Source organism: Triturus cristatus, chromosome 7 (genome assembly GCF_964204655.1).
Source record: "Triturus cristatus chromosome 7, aTriCri1.1, whole genome shotgun sequence".
NCBI classification, from domain to species: Eukaryota; Metazoa; Chordata; class Amphibia; order Caudata; family Salamandridae; genus Triturus; species Triturus cristatus.
The window spans coordinates 1592312868-1592334527 of NC_140590.1; the positions used below are offsets into that span (position 1 = coordinate 1592312868).

General features: G+C 44.6%; 1 protein-coding gene across 1 annotated transcript in view; it reads right to left on the reverse strand.

Moving 5' to 3' along the window:
- Positions 1–21660, reverse strand: part of LOC146812454 (piezo-type mechanosensitive ion channel component 2-like) — a 711007-nt gene that overhangs the window by 303264 nt on the left and 386083 nt on the right. The window contains exons 27-29 of the mRNA XM_085619448.1: positions 17887–17983; positions 12598–12760; positions 1618–1707 (exon numbers count right to left, since the gene is read on the reverse strand). Of these exons, the coding sequence (XP_085475574.1) occupies positions 1618–1707; positions 12598–12760; positions 17887–17983 (350 nt within the window). The remainder of the gene's footprint in view (positions 1–1617; positions 1708–12597; positions 12761–17886; positions 17984–21660) is intronic.

Consider the following 21660-nt stretch of genomic DNA (forward strand, 5'->3'; position numbering starts at 1 on the left):
AACCGTGAACTGGTCCATCTTAGTCTGCTGGGCCCCTCACTGTGGTCTAACCTTCCCCATTATATAGATGCCCGAGGGGGAGGACATAAAATAGACCAACACTAAGCACCCCCAGCCAGCCACCTAGGCACTTACAACTCCACAGTCAATCCGTGCCTTCTGTGGGAATCAGTAGACAGTCGTTGAGTACCCCTTCTAAACTGGTTTCCAAGTACGGGGGAATGGGGTGGGAGGAGGGACACTCAGTCACAGACACCACTGCCTCGCAGTGGCCCCAGGAGAGTGAAGTCAATGGCGCATGAGTCACCAATGCCCTTTCCACACGTCTCATGCAGGGCTGCCTCTTCACTGAGGCCAGCAGTGAATGCCGCAATCACCTGCACCGCAGCTGCAGGATAATCAAGCAGGGGAGTGCTGTGAGCAACCTTATGAGAGAAGCAATGCCCCCCCACACTCACCAACTGACAGAGGTATTTTTCATCAGATTGTATGCCCCCACAAGGTCCCCAGAGGAATGGGCTGAGAACAAAGAGTAACTTGTTGCCACAGGGTGAGGGCCGCAGGATCAACCCCAGAGCTAAGACACCAAAATCTGCTAGGTGGTACAAGTATGTGGGCGTAATAATTGGGGGGACCTGGTTCACACACTGTTCCCAGTCTCAGAGGCCATAATACCTCAAGCTGCTCTCTCAGGGTGCCATACCCGTACCCCTTCAATGCACAACATGCGAGGCAGCCAGGTCATCCGGGCTGGGAGCCGTGCGACTGCACTCGCCCGGGGTGCAGTACAGCCCCATAGTTCAGGAGGTTCAACCCCCAGGTTCAGCCTATGTAAATCACTGCAGCGGGCCCCAGGTCCAAGTGCTACTTGCCGGGCACCTCCAACGGGCACCTCCGAGCACAGAGGCAGTCGGCTTGCGAGTCGCCCTTTCAAGACGCCATCCCACCATTCTCCGGCAAGCGACACTCCACACAGCGCCTCCTCGGTGCAATGCAGCTGTGCTGCCTGACCTGGGAACCATGTAACCAACCTCACCCAAGGCGCTGTTCCTCGGCCGTACCCCCCACTGGGCTCAACTTCGGAGGGAGTTGACACTCCCAAGATCTCAGCAGCAAGTCAGGGTGCAGCGACCAGCCGCCAGGGCCCAGACTGTTGCTCAGTCACTGGATTCCACTAGGCATTCCCTCCTCCGTATTTATTGGCAGGCCGCTACCTGGCTACCATCTTCCCTCCTCCCTATGTATTGGCAGGCCGCTACCTTGGCTGCCATTGCAGCCCGCGGGAGCAGTGCTTTGCCGTTGCTCCTCCTGGCAGCTGAAGGCACCACAGCAGTGGTGATCCTATGGGTGGCTCTCTGGGTGTCAATGAGCACGGACATTGCAGGATTACCACAGGCCGTAGAAGCTTGAAAAGCTACATCCTGGCAGCCATTTTCCCTGATTTGTTATATTATAGTTAGTGCAAGTTTATTTTGTTGCTTAACATATGTGCTATTATTTTGTGTCACAAGTCCCTGAAAATGTGAAGACAAATGTGTTTTAATCAAGAATCGGTTCCATCAACATACATAAAATAATTTAAAAATAATTGAGAAGAGCAGTCTTATGTTAACTTACTGTTTTTTCATTGCAAGAGAAGATTTCTTCTCTTCTTCCAGCCTGATAGCAACCATTTTTTTCAACTTCTCTTCAAACAGCTCGGCTCCCCTGAAAGATTTAGAATAATATAATGGTATGAATTGAAATCATCAGTTGATGAATACTTTTATGATACATTAACTTTTGTTTGCACCTTTGGGGATGTAGATATTATAATGAGGCTGCACTCATCACTATTGCTAAGTAGCCATAAAATGTGTTAACGTACTCCAGAAGATGAGGTGCATGACGTATCTTTTATTGGTAGTAAAAACACCCAGAAGACTGGGAATGATCAGATGTGGTTGTAAACTTGAGAAAACCCATCTCTTATGCTTACATGCCTCACTCTTCCAACTGTTTTGTTTCCACTGAAGCAGGAAGGACAGTTCTCATTGCTCTATGAGGAAATATCTTAAATTATTGTTTTACTATCATATTCTTTCATACCCATGCCAAGTATACACGGCCTATGAATCCCTGGCATGCCCGTCACTCACTTGATTTTGTTTTCCAATAAGTTGGATGTGGGATACTGAAAGCGGAGTCCTGAGCCAATGTGTACTGCTTATTTGAGTGTCATAGGATGCATTCATTATTTACATTTACATATTTATTTAAGCGTTTTCAAAGCTAAGCATGGCATTTTTTCCGGACTCTTCAAATCACATAGAGGGGATAAGTGAGAACATGAAGAAAGATATTCAGATGGTTTGGCATAAAAACAACGTGTTGAACAAGGGCTGTGACTATAGATCATTCTAGATGTTCTTAACGGTCCATTTCATGTGGTGCTACAGAGAACCTTGATATGCCTTTCTAGGAACATGCCTGAATATGTCTAGTAAACTGGTGTTAGGGGTGTCTGACAAGGCAAGAGTGGGTTGAAGTTGAGAGCTGGTCCAGCCCTTTGTATGGGGGCAGTAGGCGATTAGGTCGAACCAGTTCTGCATGTGCCTGGAGAGGGATAGGGTTTTATTGCTCTGCAAAACTTGTGAAAGTTTGCTTCGAGCCGAAGTGAATGGGAAGAAATTCAACATGGTAGAGATATGGACATGACCTGAAGCCAAATCATTTGTTTCTGGATGTACGGATAAATATGACATGGAAGGAGATCAGTATGATGCAGTGTGCCAGTGTGCCAGGTGCCAGTTAGTGGGACAGGAAAGGCTCTTAGAAATAGAATTGGTTGGGGTAAGAAGAAGTTAAGTTACTTACCTGTAACTGCAGTTATCCAGTATTGGTATCTTTCATAGATTCCTATGCTTGAATCATTCACCGTCGTTGAAGTGGGAGTCTCACGGTACTATAATAAAGCAGTAAGTATAACTAACATAGGATATAATTGCACTCTGTCATGAATTTAATGGCATATCAATGTCCTTTTTTAAAATGGACTATGCCCAATCAGGTTGTATGCAGCACCCTCTAGAACCTTCCTAAAAGAGAGGCTGATTTCCTCAGATTTTCAAGCACAAGGTGGAAAAATATCCCTAGTGAGAAGGGGAGCCTCCCAGGGGAGAAGGGTGGGTCGCATGTGCATCTATGAAAAATACGAATACTGAATAACTGCAGTTACAGGTAGGTAACTTATTTTCTTATCCAGTGTTGGATCTTTCATAGATTCAAATGATTGAATCAGACTAGCAAGCAGTATTGGAGATATTGAAATACCCTTAGAGGATGGTGGGTAAAAACAATACACTTTGTCAAGGTTAAAATGAACTTTCGACATATATCATAAATACATATATCTCCAAACAGATATGATGAGAACATAAGCATTTAAGTGTATAATGTTTAGATAAAGAACGTAAGTAGAACAATGAAATAGCAATATACCATAGCTAGGAACATGTGACTTGAATATAAATAAACTCCTCTATTTAAAGAGGCTCAATATATTGGGATAAATGGCGTGAAACCGCCTGGCCTACAGCTGCGACGCTTGGCTGTGCCGATTCCAGGCAGTAGCACTGCATGAATGTGTGGGTGCTCTTCCACGTTGCAGCACGGAATGATTTCTCCAGCGGAATGCCTGAAAACAGAGCAGTCGAAGTGGACACTGCTCTTGTCGAATGAGCTTTAGGGCTTCTCATTAAGGGTTTGCCCATTTTGGAATGGCAAAACTGAATTGTCGCTGAAATCCATCTTGAGATTGTTGGTTTTGTCACTGCTGTGCCTTGATGACCTTGGCCATAAGCTACCAGTAACAGGCCAGTCTTTTGAATGAACTTAGTTCTGCAAAGGTAAAATTTGAGCCAATGCTTGTAGTGCAAAGTATGAAGCGCCTGCTCAGCCGGTGTAGCTGGGTTGGGGAAAAAGGTCCGAAGGATGACAGGCTCATTGAGGTAGAATTGAGAAGAAACTTTTGGGATGAACTTCGGGTTTGTTCTGAGAAGTACCAATTCATCTGTGAAAAAAGGAAAGGGTTCATCTCACTAACCTTTCTGATGGTTGTGAGAGCGGGAAGAAGAGCAACTTCCCATGTGAGAAACTTTAATTCAGCCTAATGGATCGGTTTGTAAGGCTGCTTCATTAGTTGCGCGAGGACCACATTGCGATGCCATTCTGGGGGAGGAGCTCGCACCTGTGGGAAAATTCAGAAGAATCCTTTCATGAATTGCTATATGAGCTTTCTATAACAGAGAGATAGATTCTGTTGCGAGCGTCTGTACCTTGAATTTCGGGCAAGGTGAACTTTGACTGTTGAATGGACCAGGCCTGGCTTGGCCACAGAATAAAGATAAGGTAATATCTGTTACTGGAAAACGTAGAACGGGTGTATGTTGTTTTGTTGACACCATTGACAGAATCTTTTCTGCTTTTGTAAGGTTTAGTCGTACCTTCCACAACAAATATAGAGAACGTTCTGAAACTCACAGAATTCAGGAACAATGCATGCAACTGGAGACACACTGGTTCGATTACAGGAGAGATAAAATTGGTGGAAGGCAAATGCGCTTGGTCTCCGACACGAGGAGGAGCTACGAAATACAGTGCTGCCTGGGCCACTTGGGAGTGATCAACAGGAGAAGGCACTGTTCCATCTTCAACTTGGTGAGGACCTTGGGAATCAGTGGGAAGGGGGAAAAGCGTATGCATAAATCTCGGACCAGCACATTAAAAGGGCATTCCCAAAAGACCCTGGGAGAGGGTATTGACTGGCGTAGAACTGGCATTTGGAATTGCTGTCCATCGCGAACAGGTTCAGCACTGGCTTCCCCCACGATGAGAATATTTTTCTTAACTGGTGCTGGTCCAATTCCCACTCGTGGCAGCTGCCCTTGGTCTGCTGGGAGTGTCCACTAGTATGTTGCGGACTGCAGAAACATGCTTTGCTTTTAAGGATATGGTGTGGGTTGTGATCCTACCCCACAGCTCTTGGGCTTTTTGAGATAGCTTTAGAGGTCGAGTTCCTCCCTGTTTGTTGATGTAATACAGGCTGGTCGTATTGTCGGTACAGACCAGCACAGAGGATTTTGCGATCCTTGGGAGGAAAGCTTGCTTGTAGGGAGAGAAAAATGGCGTTGAGCACCAGACTGTTGATGTGGAGAAACATTTGCCTTGTTGTCCACCATCCTTGGATTTGAAGGTCCTGTAAATGGCCTCTCCAGTCTTTATGGAAGCATCAATGGTGATGATGAAATCCGGTACTAGTGGCTGGAATGTGAGGACTTGAGAGAGATGTGGCTTGTGAAACCACCATGCCAGCGTGGGTACCATACATAGAGTAATGGAACTCAAGTCCTCGAAGGACCCTTACGACTGTATCCATTGGAGTTGCAGCTCCTCTTGTCACAGCCTCATCTTGAGGTGCACCTACGGTACCAAGTTTCTAGCAGAAGAGATCATGCCTAGGAGAGACTTGAACAGTCTCACAGAAATGTACTTTTTTCTTACTATCTTTTACGGCCAGCTGCGCTAGCCTCCTTTGTGTCCTGGGAGAGGAAGGCTTTTTTTTTTGTATCGTGTCCAGATCGGCTCTGAGAAATGCCAGAGTCTGTCTGGGACGGGTGGAGGACTTTTGCCAATTCACCGAGATGCCCAGCTTGAGAAAAAGTAAGAGAAAGACCTTTGTGGCTCCAGCAGCTTTTCCTGGGGTTGACGTTTGTAGCAGCCAGTCATCTAGGTAAGGGAATACCTGATGGCCTTGCTTCTTGAGTGCTGCTGCTATGGGGGCCATGCACTTGGCAGTGGCGGCTGGTGAAATTTGAAAGTGGTAGGGCGGAATAGTAAAGGAAATGGCCACACCTTTATTTTTATGGTGTGGGTGTTATCCCCCACACTGTGTGTCATGCACACTGTCCGTCGTGCACACTTGCTTGTGCCCTTCATGTCCTGTACTGCCCTCAGAACCCTTTCCTGTGTCAGCGGGGAAGTGCTGCTGCAGGACCTGCACCAGGAAATACACCATAGCTTAGATGGTTATGGTACCTGCAGAGGCAGATTGTGCGCATCCTGCAGGTCGTGGGATGGGTTTTGACATCAATGACGCACACTTTTATCACTGATGTGTTAGTTAAATGAGGGCCTTTGAGCGGAATAGCAGGAGCGACTTGTGTACACAGCTGCACACCACGGTAACAACGGCAATATAAAAATATGTGACTATCATCTTATATACATGTGGATTACAGCAAACTGCAAGGTGCGCCGCTCTGGGCTCTCTGTGAAGAGAGATGAGCAAGTGCACGTTTCTGGCTGCGCTGTGACAAACACACCTGACACCTCATGCCGGCTGTCTGCATATCATCATGTCACTCTAACTTGTGTTGCTTTGAATGAATCTAGATATTAGCAGATTCAAGTCTCCAGATGCGGGCATCATTAGCAGTTGCGGCCGGCATGACGGGCAGGAAGACAAAGGTGACTGACACAACCACAGACTATTCGATTAAAGGGGCTGATTGAAAGCCCCTTTAAGTAAGTTGATCATATATCTATGACTTTAATAAAATCAAAGGGTTTTTGTCGAACTCCAGACCCATTAACTACATTCATGGCCAATGCGTGGAAACGGACTAGCATTGGTTTAATTCGGATTGTGTCTGGTTGGCACCATGCACCGTACACTCAGTGTTGTTAATCACAAGTGCAGAGCAGAAGTCCGGATATTGTTTTCTTAGTGATTGTTTTCGGTTTGAACAAATCGCCGATTTGTTTTCCTCACTGGTGTTGTCCAGATGGTGCGTGGAACTGGCATGTCTCTCTCACGTGTCTGTGCTGTCATTGAACTCTCCCGGGGGAATCAGCAAGTTGTTCACTTCGCATTCAGTACACTTTGTTATGCCAGGAGTGTCCAGCGTGAGCCCAGGAAGGCCGGACCCATGATAAAGTGTCATTCTATCTACATATGCTAAATGGACATCCAATGAATCTGGATGGACATGCTGTGTGAGTGGTCGTCACGTGACTCCCGACGGTGGGGCTCGGTGTTGAGGCATTCTGAAGAGCCGTTTTTACCTAAATCCCCAAAACTTCACCTCAGTCTTATGACCTTCGAGCCGTCTTTCTGTGTCTGTTTTCCGTCTGAAGGAACGGCACCCCCATTCTGCAGCTGGGGAGCATAATGATGGGGGCTGGGGGTGTGGAAGGCGGGAGAGACTACATTTGAAAAAGCTTTCGTGCGCCGCGTGTTTCTCGCCAGTGCTGGGTCTCTCTTATTGTGCGGTCCTATTTTAAATGGTGTCAGTCTTCCTTGTTACCTGCATGCTGGGGTGTGGTCGCGGGTGGTAAATAAAATAATTAAAGATAGCAAAACTTACCTGAGTACCTGGTACCACCTCCGCTGCTGGCCGGTCACGCTGTACTGGTGCAGCGGCAGCTTAGCTGGGTCCGCGACGCGTGTTCCTGTCTGCAGGAACCGGAAGCAGCCAGCTTCCCTCCCCTACCACAAGCCAATCGTCGTGATTGTAGGCGCTGCAGGAAAGCGCCCCAACCGGGACATTTTCTCTGGCTAGAGAACAAGGGAGAGTGGGCGGTCCTGCTTGAGGGCAGGGGGGAGTGGCTTACCCACTGTTGTGGGTACTGATCGTTTGGTCGGCCCTGGAGCCGGCCAAACGATCAGTACCCACAACAGTGGGTAAGCCACTCCCCCCCTGCCTTCGAGCAGGACCGCCCACCCACCCGCCCCCAACCCGGCACAGAGGCACTTCTGCTTTCACGCAATGCGAGAAGGCAGAACCATAAATGGTAGTTTTTACCGTTTATGTTTTTGCCTTCTCGCACTGCGAGAAAGCAGTGGGGTGACACCCCCACGCCCAAATGGGGGAGCCGCCACTGGCACTTGGTAAGTATACGAGGGGAGGACTTGAGGCCGAAGGGAAGGGCATTGTATTGGTAATGGGTACCAGCTACTGAGAAACTGAAATATTTGCAGTATTTGGGATGGATGAGGATATGCAAGTAAGTGTCCTCCAGGTCTGGGGATGTCAGGAAATCTCTGCTGTTTAGACGATGAAGAATGTCAGAGAGACTGATCATCTGGAAAGATTGCTTGTGAAGGGATTTGTTGATTTTCCTGAGAAGTAGGATAGGTCTCCACTTTCCTGATTTCTTGCCAATAAGGAAAACACAGGAGTAGAATCCTTTCTCTTTTTTGGGCACCTAGGGCTTCATCTATTGCTCCTTTGTCAAGCATTATGAGAACTTCCTTCCATAGAAAGTGAAGATGAGGGGGGTGCACTCCCCTTGATTAATTGGTTGGTGGATTCTCCGTTGACTCCAAGGTATGGCCAAAGTTGACAAGGTCCAAGGTCTGAAGTGATGGTTTGTCACTGATGAAGGTAATTGGATATCTTCGCACCTATGGGATGATAAATTGGTGTAGCTAGCCCGTGGAGTAGGTCGCTGTTTGCGGCCTGTGTCGCGGCTCTGAAAAGGTGGTCTTCTGCAAGGCCCTTGTTTATAGAAAACCGCCATGGAGAATTGACAGTACGATTGCTGTTGATACCCCTGTCTGTATTGGGGCAGGTAGTAATGATACTGAGAGCGCTGGAATCCAACCCTGTAAGAAGAGAAGCAGCGCACATGCGCTCCTCAAAAAGGCACCTTGAGATATTGAAAGGGGCCTAGGGATTTGGTAGTATCATTGTCCGTTTTAATGGCAAGCAAGGCATCGTCACTGTGTTTGCCAAATAATGTGCCCTCGTCATATGCCATGTCAAAAATGTTTGACTGGACCTCAAGTCTGAAAGAGGTTGCCCTGAGCCAACCATGGCGCCTTAACACCGCTGTGCCGGCTAGTTGATGGAAGCCTGTGGAGGCAATGTCCATTACACAATCCATTATTTCAGATGAAGTGTGCTTGCCCTCTTATATGATCTTCTAGGCTTCCGTATGTCTATCCTCCGGAATGAGGTCGATGATGGATCGCCAAAGCATTGGCTGCGCACACTGTAATTGCAGACATAGTGGGAAACCTCTTACTGACGCTATCTAAACGGCATCTGCCCTTGTCAGGCGGTGCCAAAATAGGAGTAGATGGGTTCTTAGTCCTCCTCTGTGCCACTTGAGATATCACTTAGTCAGGTTAGGGATGTCCTGTCAAACATGAAGGGGAGTCCTTAGGGGCTCTGTACTTTTTGTCGATATAGGGAGATGAATTCTGGTTGCTGCTGTCAATCAGATTGTGGAAGCCTCCTATATCTTCTAGAGGCGAATGGGAATGGTGGTGCGGAGGTGGGAGCAGTGCTGGTTTGACATAGCCATCCCATTTATCAAAAGGCAGCTAGCTGTGTGTCAGAGATCTCACCCTCTTCTCTTTCATCATCAGATGATGATGATGGATCACCCTCAGTGGCAATGCCACATGGGAGGCAGGCGTCATTCTAGTGCTGGCTGGTGGAGGGAAAGGTGTTGGAGGAAGACGGGTGACGGGTTGTGGTTGTTCACCAGGCTGTTGAACACATGGTTGTGGAAAACACCTATAAAACGCCTTCCATAATAAGTAAGCATGGGCTGGATGTCCTGTACCAACGAAGCAAGAAGGTGGGCAGTATCCCGCTGAGGTAGAGGATCAGAATAATATCCTTGGGGCTCATAATGTCTTGGAGTTGAAAGGTAGTAATGTAGGTAGTAATGCCCTTACCCCTCATAATCCTCATCTTCCTCCTGACATTTAACATTCAGTTCTGCCAGACTGTGAGCTGGACCAAACAGACCACCCTCAACATCAGATTCCTCATTCTCCAATAGATGACTTGGAGGTAGAGGAAAGACTTTGCTGGGGGAGGTGACTTCAAGACGCAGAAAGGTTCTGGAAACCTTAGAAAGTTTAATCTTCATTGACGGTGGCATCGTCAGTGTCGTCGTCGGAGGGATGGAGGTGTCCTTTGGTGCTGTGGTTGACGTTGTCAACGGAACTACTGTCGACGGAGCAATCATCACAGGGATAGACGTCGAATGGCAGTCGCCGACAGGTGGGTCGAAGAGACCATCATTGACATCAGTGTTGTCGACGGGCTCGTCATCAAAGGAGGCATCGGCAGGTATTTTGTTGACCCCTGAATCTTCGGTGAGAAGATGGGAGCGCCGATGGGCAGCTGTCATTCTGTTTTAGCCGTCGACGTTCTTGACAACGAGATGGTAGCACTGGTGGTCGTCGATAATCTCGGTGTCAATGGGGAAGGTGTCGTCGAGAGGGATTTGAAGGAGGATTTCTGCCTTGTGGAAGGCTCAGCAGATAAGACATGATGGCAATCTCTTTCCTTGGCAGAGGCGTTGAAGAGCCAAGTAAGGATGATTCTGCTGAGAAATGTTTTGGTTTCTCTATTTTCTTGGAGCTGTGAGGCTGGTGAGAAGTCTTCAAAGATTTTCTGAACTCCTCTGGCGCTGCATCATGGGACCTAACCCTTTTGTGAAACCAGAAGAGGTGTCACTATCCTCCTCAGTACATGACTTCTGGGCTTTCGTCTTCTGAAGCCACATTAGTAGCCTACCTTCTCTGGCCTTCAGAATTTTTTAGGAGAGAGTGTGACAAATCTTGCACTCTTTTACCTCGTGTTTGAGATGAAGGCAATAAATGCAGTCCTTATGTGGGTCATCCACATGCACTCTCTTTTTTGCACAGCTCTTACATGGATGGAAGAGGCCTTAACTGTCAGACATAGTAGAATAGTAGTTGAAAATAGTTTTCAGCTGAAAAAAGCTGAGTAGAGCTCAAGGAGATTCCCTTCACACACGACATGCGGTGAAAATCTGAGGAAGTCAGCCTCTCTTGGGAAGGATCTAGAGGGTGCTACGACCTGATTGGTAATAGTCAATGTTTGGTCCTTTTAAAAAAGGACATAGATAGGCTATTAACTTCATGGCCTAGTGCCATTATAGCCTATGTTAGTTATACTTACTGCTTTATTATAGTACCGTGGTACTCCCACTTTGATGACGGGGATGATTCAAGTATGTGAATCTATGAAAGAATCAATACTGGATAACTATCTCTCCCTGGTGCCCTACATGGTGCAGGGCATACCGTTTTGAACTACAATCTTATGCAGGCAGCCAGGGGAGAAGGTGTTTTGGTGCATGTGTGATGTGGCCCTAAGGGTGAGACAGAATATGTACCTTACCAAAAGGAACTTGACAGTAGATTGGTGTGCATCTTAGCTGGAAGTCTGGTGTAGGTGATATTAACATAATCCAGACAGGACATGACTGTCATAAACATAAAGGAGGTTTTGTGGGATAGCTTATGTGAGGGAGACTTCTGTTAGTAGCAGAGCTGGCTGAACACACATTCTTGACATAGAAGGTGAAACCAGCATGTCTTGGCAGAAAAAGGAGAGAAGTTTAGGCTACACTGGCCCTTAAATCCACATTCCTGTCTTTGATCCATTAAAGAAGAGCTAATTTTGATGCACCAAATGCTTTGAGACAGTGCCACATGGTGTCGATCCCAGGATAAGGGAGCTGGAGTTGGGCGTCCTTGATATGCCTATGATAGCTGATGTTACAAGTATTAATGATGCTGGTCACATGTGCTACATAACTGCTGGACATTCCTGTCTTTCCCTGCTTGATCATGATACTAGCACCTTGCTTTTTACAAACGGGCTGCTGGTAAGCAAGTTTTTTGGGGGCTTAGTGTCATAATCAAGAAGAGGGTAGGAATGTGGACACAGTGAACTAAAATCCAGCATTACCTCTGAACACCAAATTGGTGCCTGTCTGTTATTGCAGGCTCATGACCATGTGCCCATTATGCAATTATCCCCTTCTTGTTCTAAATTGCTATTTGTGGCTTTCACAATTGCAAAATGCCCTTGTAGTGGAAAGAGATCATGGGTGGGTCAAAACAGTTGCCTGGGCAAACGGCTGCTGTTTTCAACATCATTTGCATGCTCTCCTCTTTCAGCATCTTTCTCACACTCCTTTTTCCTCTTTCAGATTAATAAAAAAAACATAATCGCAAGCATATGGTTTTTCATAAAATTCAGATAAAGCTTACACATTAAGCTGTTCATATATTCATAATGAATACAAATAGGTTCCAAAAAGTATGTAAAGGCTAAAGTGTGAGAAATTGCAATATTTCCAGGTGCAATCAGGGAAGGGACAAGGATGAAAACGTGACTTGACATCACTTACTCAGGTCTATTTTGTTAACTTCAGTCGGGGTTGGACAACACAACACTAACACAATTTCATGTAATTAATCAACGATCTTATTCTAAATGTATTGACCACCCATGACTCAAAGGTGAGAGTAAGTAAATAAATGTACTTAAGTTCACTTGGGAGATGGCCCATATTACATAATTGTAAGTACTAATGATAACAGATTGACAGATGAGAGGCGACAACAGGACTCTCCTAAACTGGGAACCTTACATAAACAGCACCCACTGAAGTAAGGCAATACCCCATTAACAAAGATCAACTGTATTTTAAAGAATATTTTTCTTGAAGTAACAGAATACCTTTCAGATACCCGAACAGTTTGTTTACTCACTGTACCTTGAAGCCAGGATTGTGGAGGCCTTTAAATCTGCAACAACGTAGAGGAAGTAGTAGCTCGTGAAAACCCTTCGCTGGAGCAACAGGAAGGTGAAGGTGATTGCATCCCATACAATACCAGCCTCATTTTTAGGAAGTTCACATATCTCATCTGTTGCAGAAGCTTTGGGGGGCAAAGAAAAGATTATTTCTTAAAAGTTATGTTACTGATGTATTTTAGAGCCAGTAATGGCTATACAAGCTTATGTTTTTGACAATGGGGAGCAAAATGCTATCCAAACCTATCATTCAGTTCATGTCACTGTACACACTAGAATCTTCAACCATCTTTTCAAAGAGAACAGATGATTTACAGCTCCCACAGTCATTTAGGGTGCACGTCTGAAAACAACTGGTTTAGTAGCCGCAAATAGGAAATTTAGTGAATAACAGAAAGGGCAAGGATTGATGGAATTCTAGTCATACTGGCATTCTGAGTCTCTCCTGCAATCTCTTTGAGTTGCATTGCCCACAACACTTGAGGTAACATCATGCATGATATAGTAATAAATGCAACAGGGAGGTACATATAGGGTTTTGGACAGACTATCAACTTACATTTTAGAAAACACACTCAATTTTTGAAATACCAAAGGTTCAATCAGATAAAAAAAAATCACATATATGTCAGTACCAACTGTAAAGGGGGCTTTTGTATACTCAGCAAAAGCACTTAAACAAAAAGAGTCCATGAGTGCATTTTAAAACACTTCTTATCATGGTGTATTGATGATATATTGAAGAAGCAAAGGTGCAACTTAAATGAAGCACTGGCAAAGCCACAATGTATGTCTTTTATCGATTGTTGTGGTGAGTATTGTTAATTTTATCACAATTATTTACCTAAAAGGTAAAATGAAGGAAATCTAAATGTGGATATGTGATAGCCACAAATTTGTAATTAAAGATTGCATTAAAAAAGAAATAATCATAGCATACAATTTTAATAGAACAGCGTGTGAGCTTTCTAGCATCCACTTCTATTTCTAATAAATATGGCCCACCTTTTTAATTTCAATGGACTTCAAAGGAAAATACAATTGTTAGAGGCACAAAAGAAATCAGTACTACTGGCAGTGGTGGCTCCCCCATTTGGGCGTGGGGGCGTCGCCCCACTGATTTCTCGCGGTGCGAGAAGGCAGAAACATAAACGGTAAAAACTACCATTTACGTTTCTGCCTTCTCGCATTGCGTGAAAGCAGAAGTGCCTCTGTGCCGGGTTGGAGGCAGGCGGGTGGGCGGTCCTGCTCGAGGGCAGGGGGGGAGTGGCTTACCCACTGTTGTGGGTACTGATCGTTTGGCCGGCTCCAGGGCCGACCAAACGATCAGTACCCACAACAGTGGGTAAGCCACTGCCCTCCTGCCCTCGAGCAGGACCGCCCACTCTCCCTTGTTCTCTAGCCAGAGAAAATGTCCCGGCTGGGGCGCTTTCCTGCAGCGCCTACAATCACGACGATTGGCTTGTGGTAGGGGAGGGAAGCTGGCTGCTTCCGGTTCCTGCAGACAGGAACACGCGTCGCGGACCCAGCTGAGCTGCCGCTGCACCAGTACAGCGTGACCGGCCAGCAGCGGAGGCGGTACCAGGCATTCAGGTAAGTTTTGCTATCTTTAATTATTTTATTTACCAACCGCGACCACCCCCCAGCATGCAGAAGACTGACACCATTTAAAATAGGACCGCACAATGAGAGAGACTCAGCACTGGCGAGAAACACACGGCGCACGAAAGCTTTTTCAAATGTAGTCTCTCCCGCCTTGCACACGCCCCCGCCCCCATCATTATGGCTCCCCGGCTGCAGAATGGGGGTGCCGTTCCTTCAGATGGAAAACAGACACAGAAAGACGGCTCGAAGGTCATAAGACTGAGGTGAAGTATTGGGGATTTAGGTAAAAAGGCTCTTCAGAAGGCCTCAACACCGAACCCCGCCCTCAGGAGTCACGTGACGACCACTCACACTGCATGTCCATCCAGATTCATTGGATGTCCATTTAGCATGTGTAGATATAATGACACTTTATCATGGGTCCGGCCTTCCTGGGCTTACGCTGGACCCTCCTAGCATAACAAAGTGTACTGAATGCGAAGTGAACAACTTGCTGATTCCCCCGGGAGAGTTCAATGACAGCACAGACACGTGAGAGAGACATGCCAGTTCCACGCACCATCTGGACAACACCAGTGAGGAAAACAAAATGGCGAATTGTTCAAACCGAAAACAATCAGTAAGAAAACAATATCCGGAATTCTGCTCTTCACTTGTGATTAACAACACTGAGTGTACGGTGCATGGTGCCAACCAGACACAATCCGAATTAAACCAATGCTAGTCCGTTTCCACGCATTGGCCATGAATGTAGTTAATGGGTCTGGAGTTCGACAAAAACCCTTTGATTTTATTAAAGTCATAGATATGTGATCAACTTACTTAAAGGGGATTCAATGTGCCCCTTTCATCGAATAGTCTGTGGTTGTGTCAATCACCTTTGTCTTCCTGCCCGTCATGCCGGCCGCGACTGCTAATGATGCCTGCATCTGGAGACTTGAATCTGCTAATATCTAGTATGGGAGCGAGTGATTCATTCAAAACAACACGAGTTAGAGTGACGTGATGATATGCAGACAGCCGGCATGAGGTGTCAGGTGTGTTTGTCACAGCGCAGCCAGAAACGCGCACACACTCATCTCTCTTCACAGAGAGCCCAGAGCGACGCACCTTGCAGTTTGCTGTAATCAACATGTATAAAAGATGATAGTCACATATTTTTATATTGCCGTTGTTACCGCGGTGTGCAGCTGTGTACACAAGTCGCTCCTGCTATTCCGCTCAAAGGCCCTCATTTAACTAACACATCAGTGATAAAAGTGTGCGTCATTGATGTCGAAACCCATCCCACGACCTGCAGGATGCGCACAATCTGCCTCTGCAGGTACCATAACCATCTAAGCTATGGGTGCATTTCCTGGTGCAGGTCCTGCAGCAGCACTTCCCCGCTGACACAGGAAAGGGTTCTGAGTGCAGCACAGGACATGAAGGGCACAAGCAAGTGTGCACGACGGACAGTGTGCATGACACACAGTGTGGGGGAGAACACCCACACCATAAAAATAAAGGGGTGGCCATTTCCTTTACTTTTCCGCCCTACCACTTTCAAATTTCACAGGCTGCCACTGACTACTGGCTTTGAATTTCTTTAACCTGAAGGCATAGCTTAAACACACCGGTAAACATCATAAAATAAAAACAAATAATGAACATTTCAAAAAAGGCATTGACAGTTAAATATTGGCCCACCAGCCATTCCACAGCAGAAATGCACTTCTTTTTAGGCAGATATGCATATGTGATCAGGCAACACACTGGTATTCAAGGTGCAAGTAGGCCAGTGGCTTTAGTGGGCTGACCCACTGCCCCATGCTGTGATGGGTGGAAGCAAAATGTGAATTACGGCTCAACAGACCACTGGATGAAGAGTGGTGATCCAAAGCTAGCTAGCTATATATATATATACATACATACATACATACATACATATTATCTACTGGCGGTCGCCAGTAGATAGTTATAGTTAGGACCGTGTTTCCATAGGAAATCTGAAAATTCTATTTTGAATAACTTTGGCGCCGGTAGACGAATCTTCGTCAAATTTTCAAAACTAATGGGGCGCTCCGCTCAGCTCCTACCCTGAAAGTCTCGGGGGGATTCGTCAAGCGGGGGCCGAGAAAAAAGGGGGATCCCAAAACACGTTTTCCCCATGCATTTTCCCATAGGACCTTTAGTTGAAGGTACAGCCCGAACGGCTGAACAGAATTACTTGAAATTTGGCAGAGAGGTAGTCCTCAGGTCAGGGATGTGCCTTTTGCATATATGGAGTCAATCTGTTCAGTAGTTCCTGAGAAAATTGCAGTTAAAAGCACATACATATTTATAGCCGCGCACTGTGCGCGCACCGTGCGCGCACCGTGCGAGCACCCTAACGTGCGCGAGCGTAATTCTGATTGGTGGTTACATGTTAGTCAACGTTCGAATCGGTCGAAATCAGGGAGTGTCGGCCGCCATTTTGTTTGTTTTCAGTGCGAGAGTGAAAAAGGAAGGTGTTGAACGTGAAAAGGGGGCAGGGTAGAGAGTTCCTGACCCCCTAGCCTTTGTCAGGGGGTCCCTGAAGGACCCCGAAGGCAGAAACATTTTTTTTTATTTTATTTTTTTAAATCGCGGGGGTGCAAAACCAAAAAAAATAAATAAATAAAAAAATGTAATACGTAGTTTATTGTAAAATAAATATATAAAAACAATTATAATACATACATAACTTAGCATTTAAAAAAACGTACAAATTCACTGAAAAAACCATAGGTTTCACACACGTTATAGTTAGGAATTAGCATTTAAAAAACCTTGCAAATTCACTTAAAAAACCATAGGTTTCACACATGTTATAGTTAGGTGGATATTTCACTCGTAAAAAACCAATGAAATTCCCCCGTTATAGTTAGTTCAGATAACTATAACTTGCACGACCGCCACTCTATCACAAGGATGATGTCATCAGTGATGTCATGAGTGATGCCACTGACCATGTCATGAGTGATGTAATATGTGACATCATGAGCAGGATTGCGGGCGCGCGAGTTATAGTTATCTGAACTAACTATAACGGGGGAATTTCATTGGTTTTTTACGAGTGAAATATCCACCTAACTATAACATGTGTGAAACCTATGGTTTTTTAAGTGATATATATATATAATATATAGAAATATTATTTTTTATTTATGTTTCTTTTTATTACATACCTAAATATATTTGTTATTTTCCGTTCCATCCATCAAAAAATGCAACCTTTTATTCTGCACCTTTACTGCTGTACCATTTCTACAGACTGCATGCCCTATACTCTTCTGAGGTAACTTCTATTTAAGACACTGATGGCATTTGTCACCGCAGGTTACAAAACAAGTCAAAAAGAAGACGGATGGAATGAGTTTTTAATTGTGGATTCAAGAGCAGTTAAACAAATATTAAGGAATGCCGTATTGTATTTGATTAAATAAAGTCTGTATCCCCTTTAACATAGCGCTCTTCAATAGAGCCGAGTTTCACATTCACACTTAAAAGTAAAGGTGAGGGCTGTTTCTTAATGTCCCAGACGCAGAAGAACAACTTTCATGCCACAAATTTCAGGTGTTGATTAACAAGGTAAATTACAAACATGACTGGATATGAGTCAAACGTGAGACTGTTTAATACTTACGCAAGTCATATCCTTTGATAGTGCAGAACATACTGAAGGTCTGAATTAACCAGCAATTGTTGTGTAGCAATTTATCTAGGTACGCACAAGCTCCAATCTGGGGAAAAAAATATATTAATTCAGCCAGTGTGCTCACTTTGACACAAGTAAGATCACCAGTACACTGATGCATGTTGGAGTCATCAGTTACATTTGGGGCAATTAAAAAAGAAGGGATAACAATAATCAGCAATTTCTTCCCTAATGAAGCCTTGCTGCTCTCTGAATTGTAGCCTATGCACATGAGACTATACAATAGTATCACGATGTATCCTTGTAACTATTGCAACTGGTGTATATTTGTGATGTAATGGAATTTCACACTAGTTTTTAACCCTGCATCTATGAATTCTGACCATATATGATGGTGCTTCATCTAGGCAGTGAGCATAAATGTCGGACTGCTGCAAATTTCATTAAGCTTCTTAAAATTCACAAGCTTCGCGAACTTCCTAAAGATAACATAAAAGGTGCACCTGCAAAAGGCAACTTTTAAAGAAAGAAATACTCAGCAGCTTGTAGTGAACTATTTCTTCAGAATAAAAGATGTTAGAAGGAAAGTTATTCGGCCTCATGTTTTGTGATGTCTCCAGAACTCCTCAATGGTAAGATATTAGTTACCCATACACACACATGGGGGGCATTTATGATGTTGGTCGGAGTTGCCTCTGACCGACATCATTGTGGAATTGGGACCGACCGACCTCCGGTCGGCGGTCTTGACCCCTGAATTACGATGCAACCGTACATGGTGCGGTCACATACTCACATTTCCCTAGGGGCGCTTGTGCTATGGCCGTAAAATAGCCATTGCACAAGCTCCCATAGGGAAATGGGAGATTGTGTTTATCCCTGCACCATGTGGCAGGCACCACAGGGTGCCTGCCACACAGCACAGTGCCTCCTTGGCCCTCAACCGGAAGCCGCAAGAAGGGGGACCTGCTAGGGGCCCCAAACTCGCTTTCCGACAGGCTTTCCATGTCGGAAAGCACAGCATGGAAGGCCTGACAGAAATCGAGCATCGTAATCCCAATGGCGGAAACTCCGTCCATTGGGATTATGGGCCAGTCTCTGACTAGCAGACGGGCTCCTTGAGCCTGTCAGAATCCAGCCGGAATGACCGGCCGGTTTCAAATCCGACCGCCTACAATGTAATTAGGCATCGGAATTGAAACTGACGATGTCTGTTGGAAACCCTCCAACCTCCGGTCCCATGGTCTTTGCAGGAAAATATTTCACCTCGTTGTTTATGATTTCACCAGAAACACTTAATGTTAATATTGGACCATATTGCACAGTTACCTGTTATGTGTTACACACACACACATAGACAGTACCCCACCCCAGGCAAAGGGCATTGTATAGACATGTACTGGGTGCTCTTTTGTGTCTGGACAGTTATGCTTCTCAGACAAGCTCTAATAAAATTGAAACACAGGTATCAGGAGCTGGTTTTATTCATTCCAGATTGGTTTGGGTTGTATTTTACCAATTCAAAGTTGTAACACTGTGCCTGTAATGGTGAAAGGCTTTCTAACCCTATGCACAACTTATAACCGAGCCCAAAATACTTCTTACTACTACTATCCATTACTAATCCTAAGGCTCTCTGTCACCTCTCTACACGACCCATCCGAGCACTTAAAATAACATACTATCCCATACACTACCCATCCCTAAATCTTAAAAACCCATTAGTGCCCATCACTGAATACTTACAACTACTATACACTGTGCATCAATGAGCCCTTAACATTCTATACTACCCCTCTAAACTACCTATCCCTAGGCCCTAAAAACACATTAATACCCCTGTAAACTATCCATCCCTGAGCCTTAAAAACCTCTTACTACCCCATACACTGCAGATTTGAGCCCTAAAAATGCTGTACTATCCATATGCGCTACCCAAGCCTGAACCCTAAAAACTCCTTACTACCCCTTCTATACTACCAATCAGTGAATGCTAAAAAGTCCTAAACACTAACCCATCTCAGATCCCTAAAAACACCAAGCCGACCCTAAAAACTACAAATGCCTAAGAATCAAAATTCACTTCCTAATCTAAAAACCAATACCCTTAAATAAAAACCTTTTTCATTTGTTACAAACCATATACCTATATTTTAAATTCAATATAAATAAAATAACATCAACTTTCACTTATTGATGTGAAAGATTCCCTTTAACATACTTTACTAAATCACTTAACATAATTGTATTCAAAATATTATTTTAAACATAAACACATGTACTAATTATATTTACTAAACTACTACAATGTATTTTAATTTATATATTATTTAAAAATTCTATACATAAAGGGGCACATGAATCAAGCAATTTTGCAATCACAAACAGTGCGATTCGCAAAAATCGTCCGTTTGCGATCGTAAAATGGCCTTTTGCTATGAAAGAACGTTTTTATGATTTGCAATTTAGGTAATTGCAATATCTTGCGATTACCTAAATTGCGAATGCAAATAGGGAATCACAATTTTCGATTCCCTAATGCACATGCAAGAAGTCTTTCCTAAATGCGAACTGTGCATTTTAGGAAATGCTAATTAACATCAATTTGAAGTTGATGTTAACCATGTGCCTACTTTGAAAAATGCACAAAACTGCATTTTTCAAAGTGCCATGTGGCGCACATATGCCCCCAGGGCATGTGTGTGCCTTACATGTTCACAATTTTTTTATTAGGGGCGCCTCAGAGGGGCCTTAGGCCCCCGGGCACCCTTGCCTCTGCATTACCTACTTTGCGATTAACAATTAGGTAATCGTAATTTAGGTAATACATGACCATTTCCATCTATGGGCAAATAGCGATTCCCTAATTGCGATTGCGATTCTTAAAGAATCTCAATTAGAGAATCGCTATTTGCATCCTGTTTTGATGAGCTGCATTTTGCGATTACCAAATAGCGATTTCTTAAAAATCGCTATTTGGTATTTGAAAAAATGAAGTTTGATGCATGTGCCCCATAATCATATTCTTAAAATGATTATTTCTAAATAAATGATTTTTTAGCTATATATGTATATCTTTCCATTTTCAGATATATTTATATATATAAGATATATATAAACATACATACATATGCATAATTAAACATACACACACACACACACACATACATATATATATATCTCCACTAAACTTTCAAAAAAACACTCTTTTTCGCCTAGTTAGTGTATGGAAAGTTTCAGGGTGATCCATCAAGTGGGGGCCAAAAAAAAACAGGAGGATGCCACAATGCAAAATCCCCATGTATTTTCCATAGACTTCTTCATGAAGCGCTACTGCAAACAATCAGAATTACACCATATTTGTCAGGAAGCTAGTTATTGGTCCGCAGATTGTGCTTATTGTGATTTCATGTAAATCCGCTCAGTAGTTTGTGAAAATGGTTTGAAAATACTTGTATATCTGGACAGTGGGGTCCTCGAGAGGCTTGTGGGGTCGCCAATTTAAAAATAGAGCATTCTGATTGACCCGGGAAGCTTTTTTTCCCCTTGACACAATGCGCTCCCGGAGAGCGAGCGCTCTGATTGGCTGGCAGCAACATGAGAAAAATTTTCCTGGCAGTCATTACAGGACTCAAGGACTTAGTCTCCTGTCCTGAAAAAAAAGATAAAAAAATTAGATAAGGGGATAGGGTAGGGATACCCTGTCGCCCTTGGCCCCTTGGGGGAATCCTGAGGGACCCCCTGTGTCCAAAATTGGGGAAA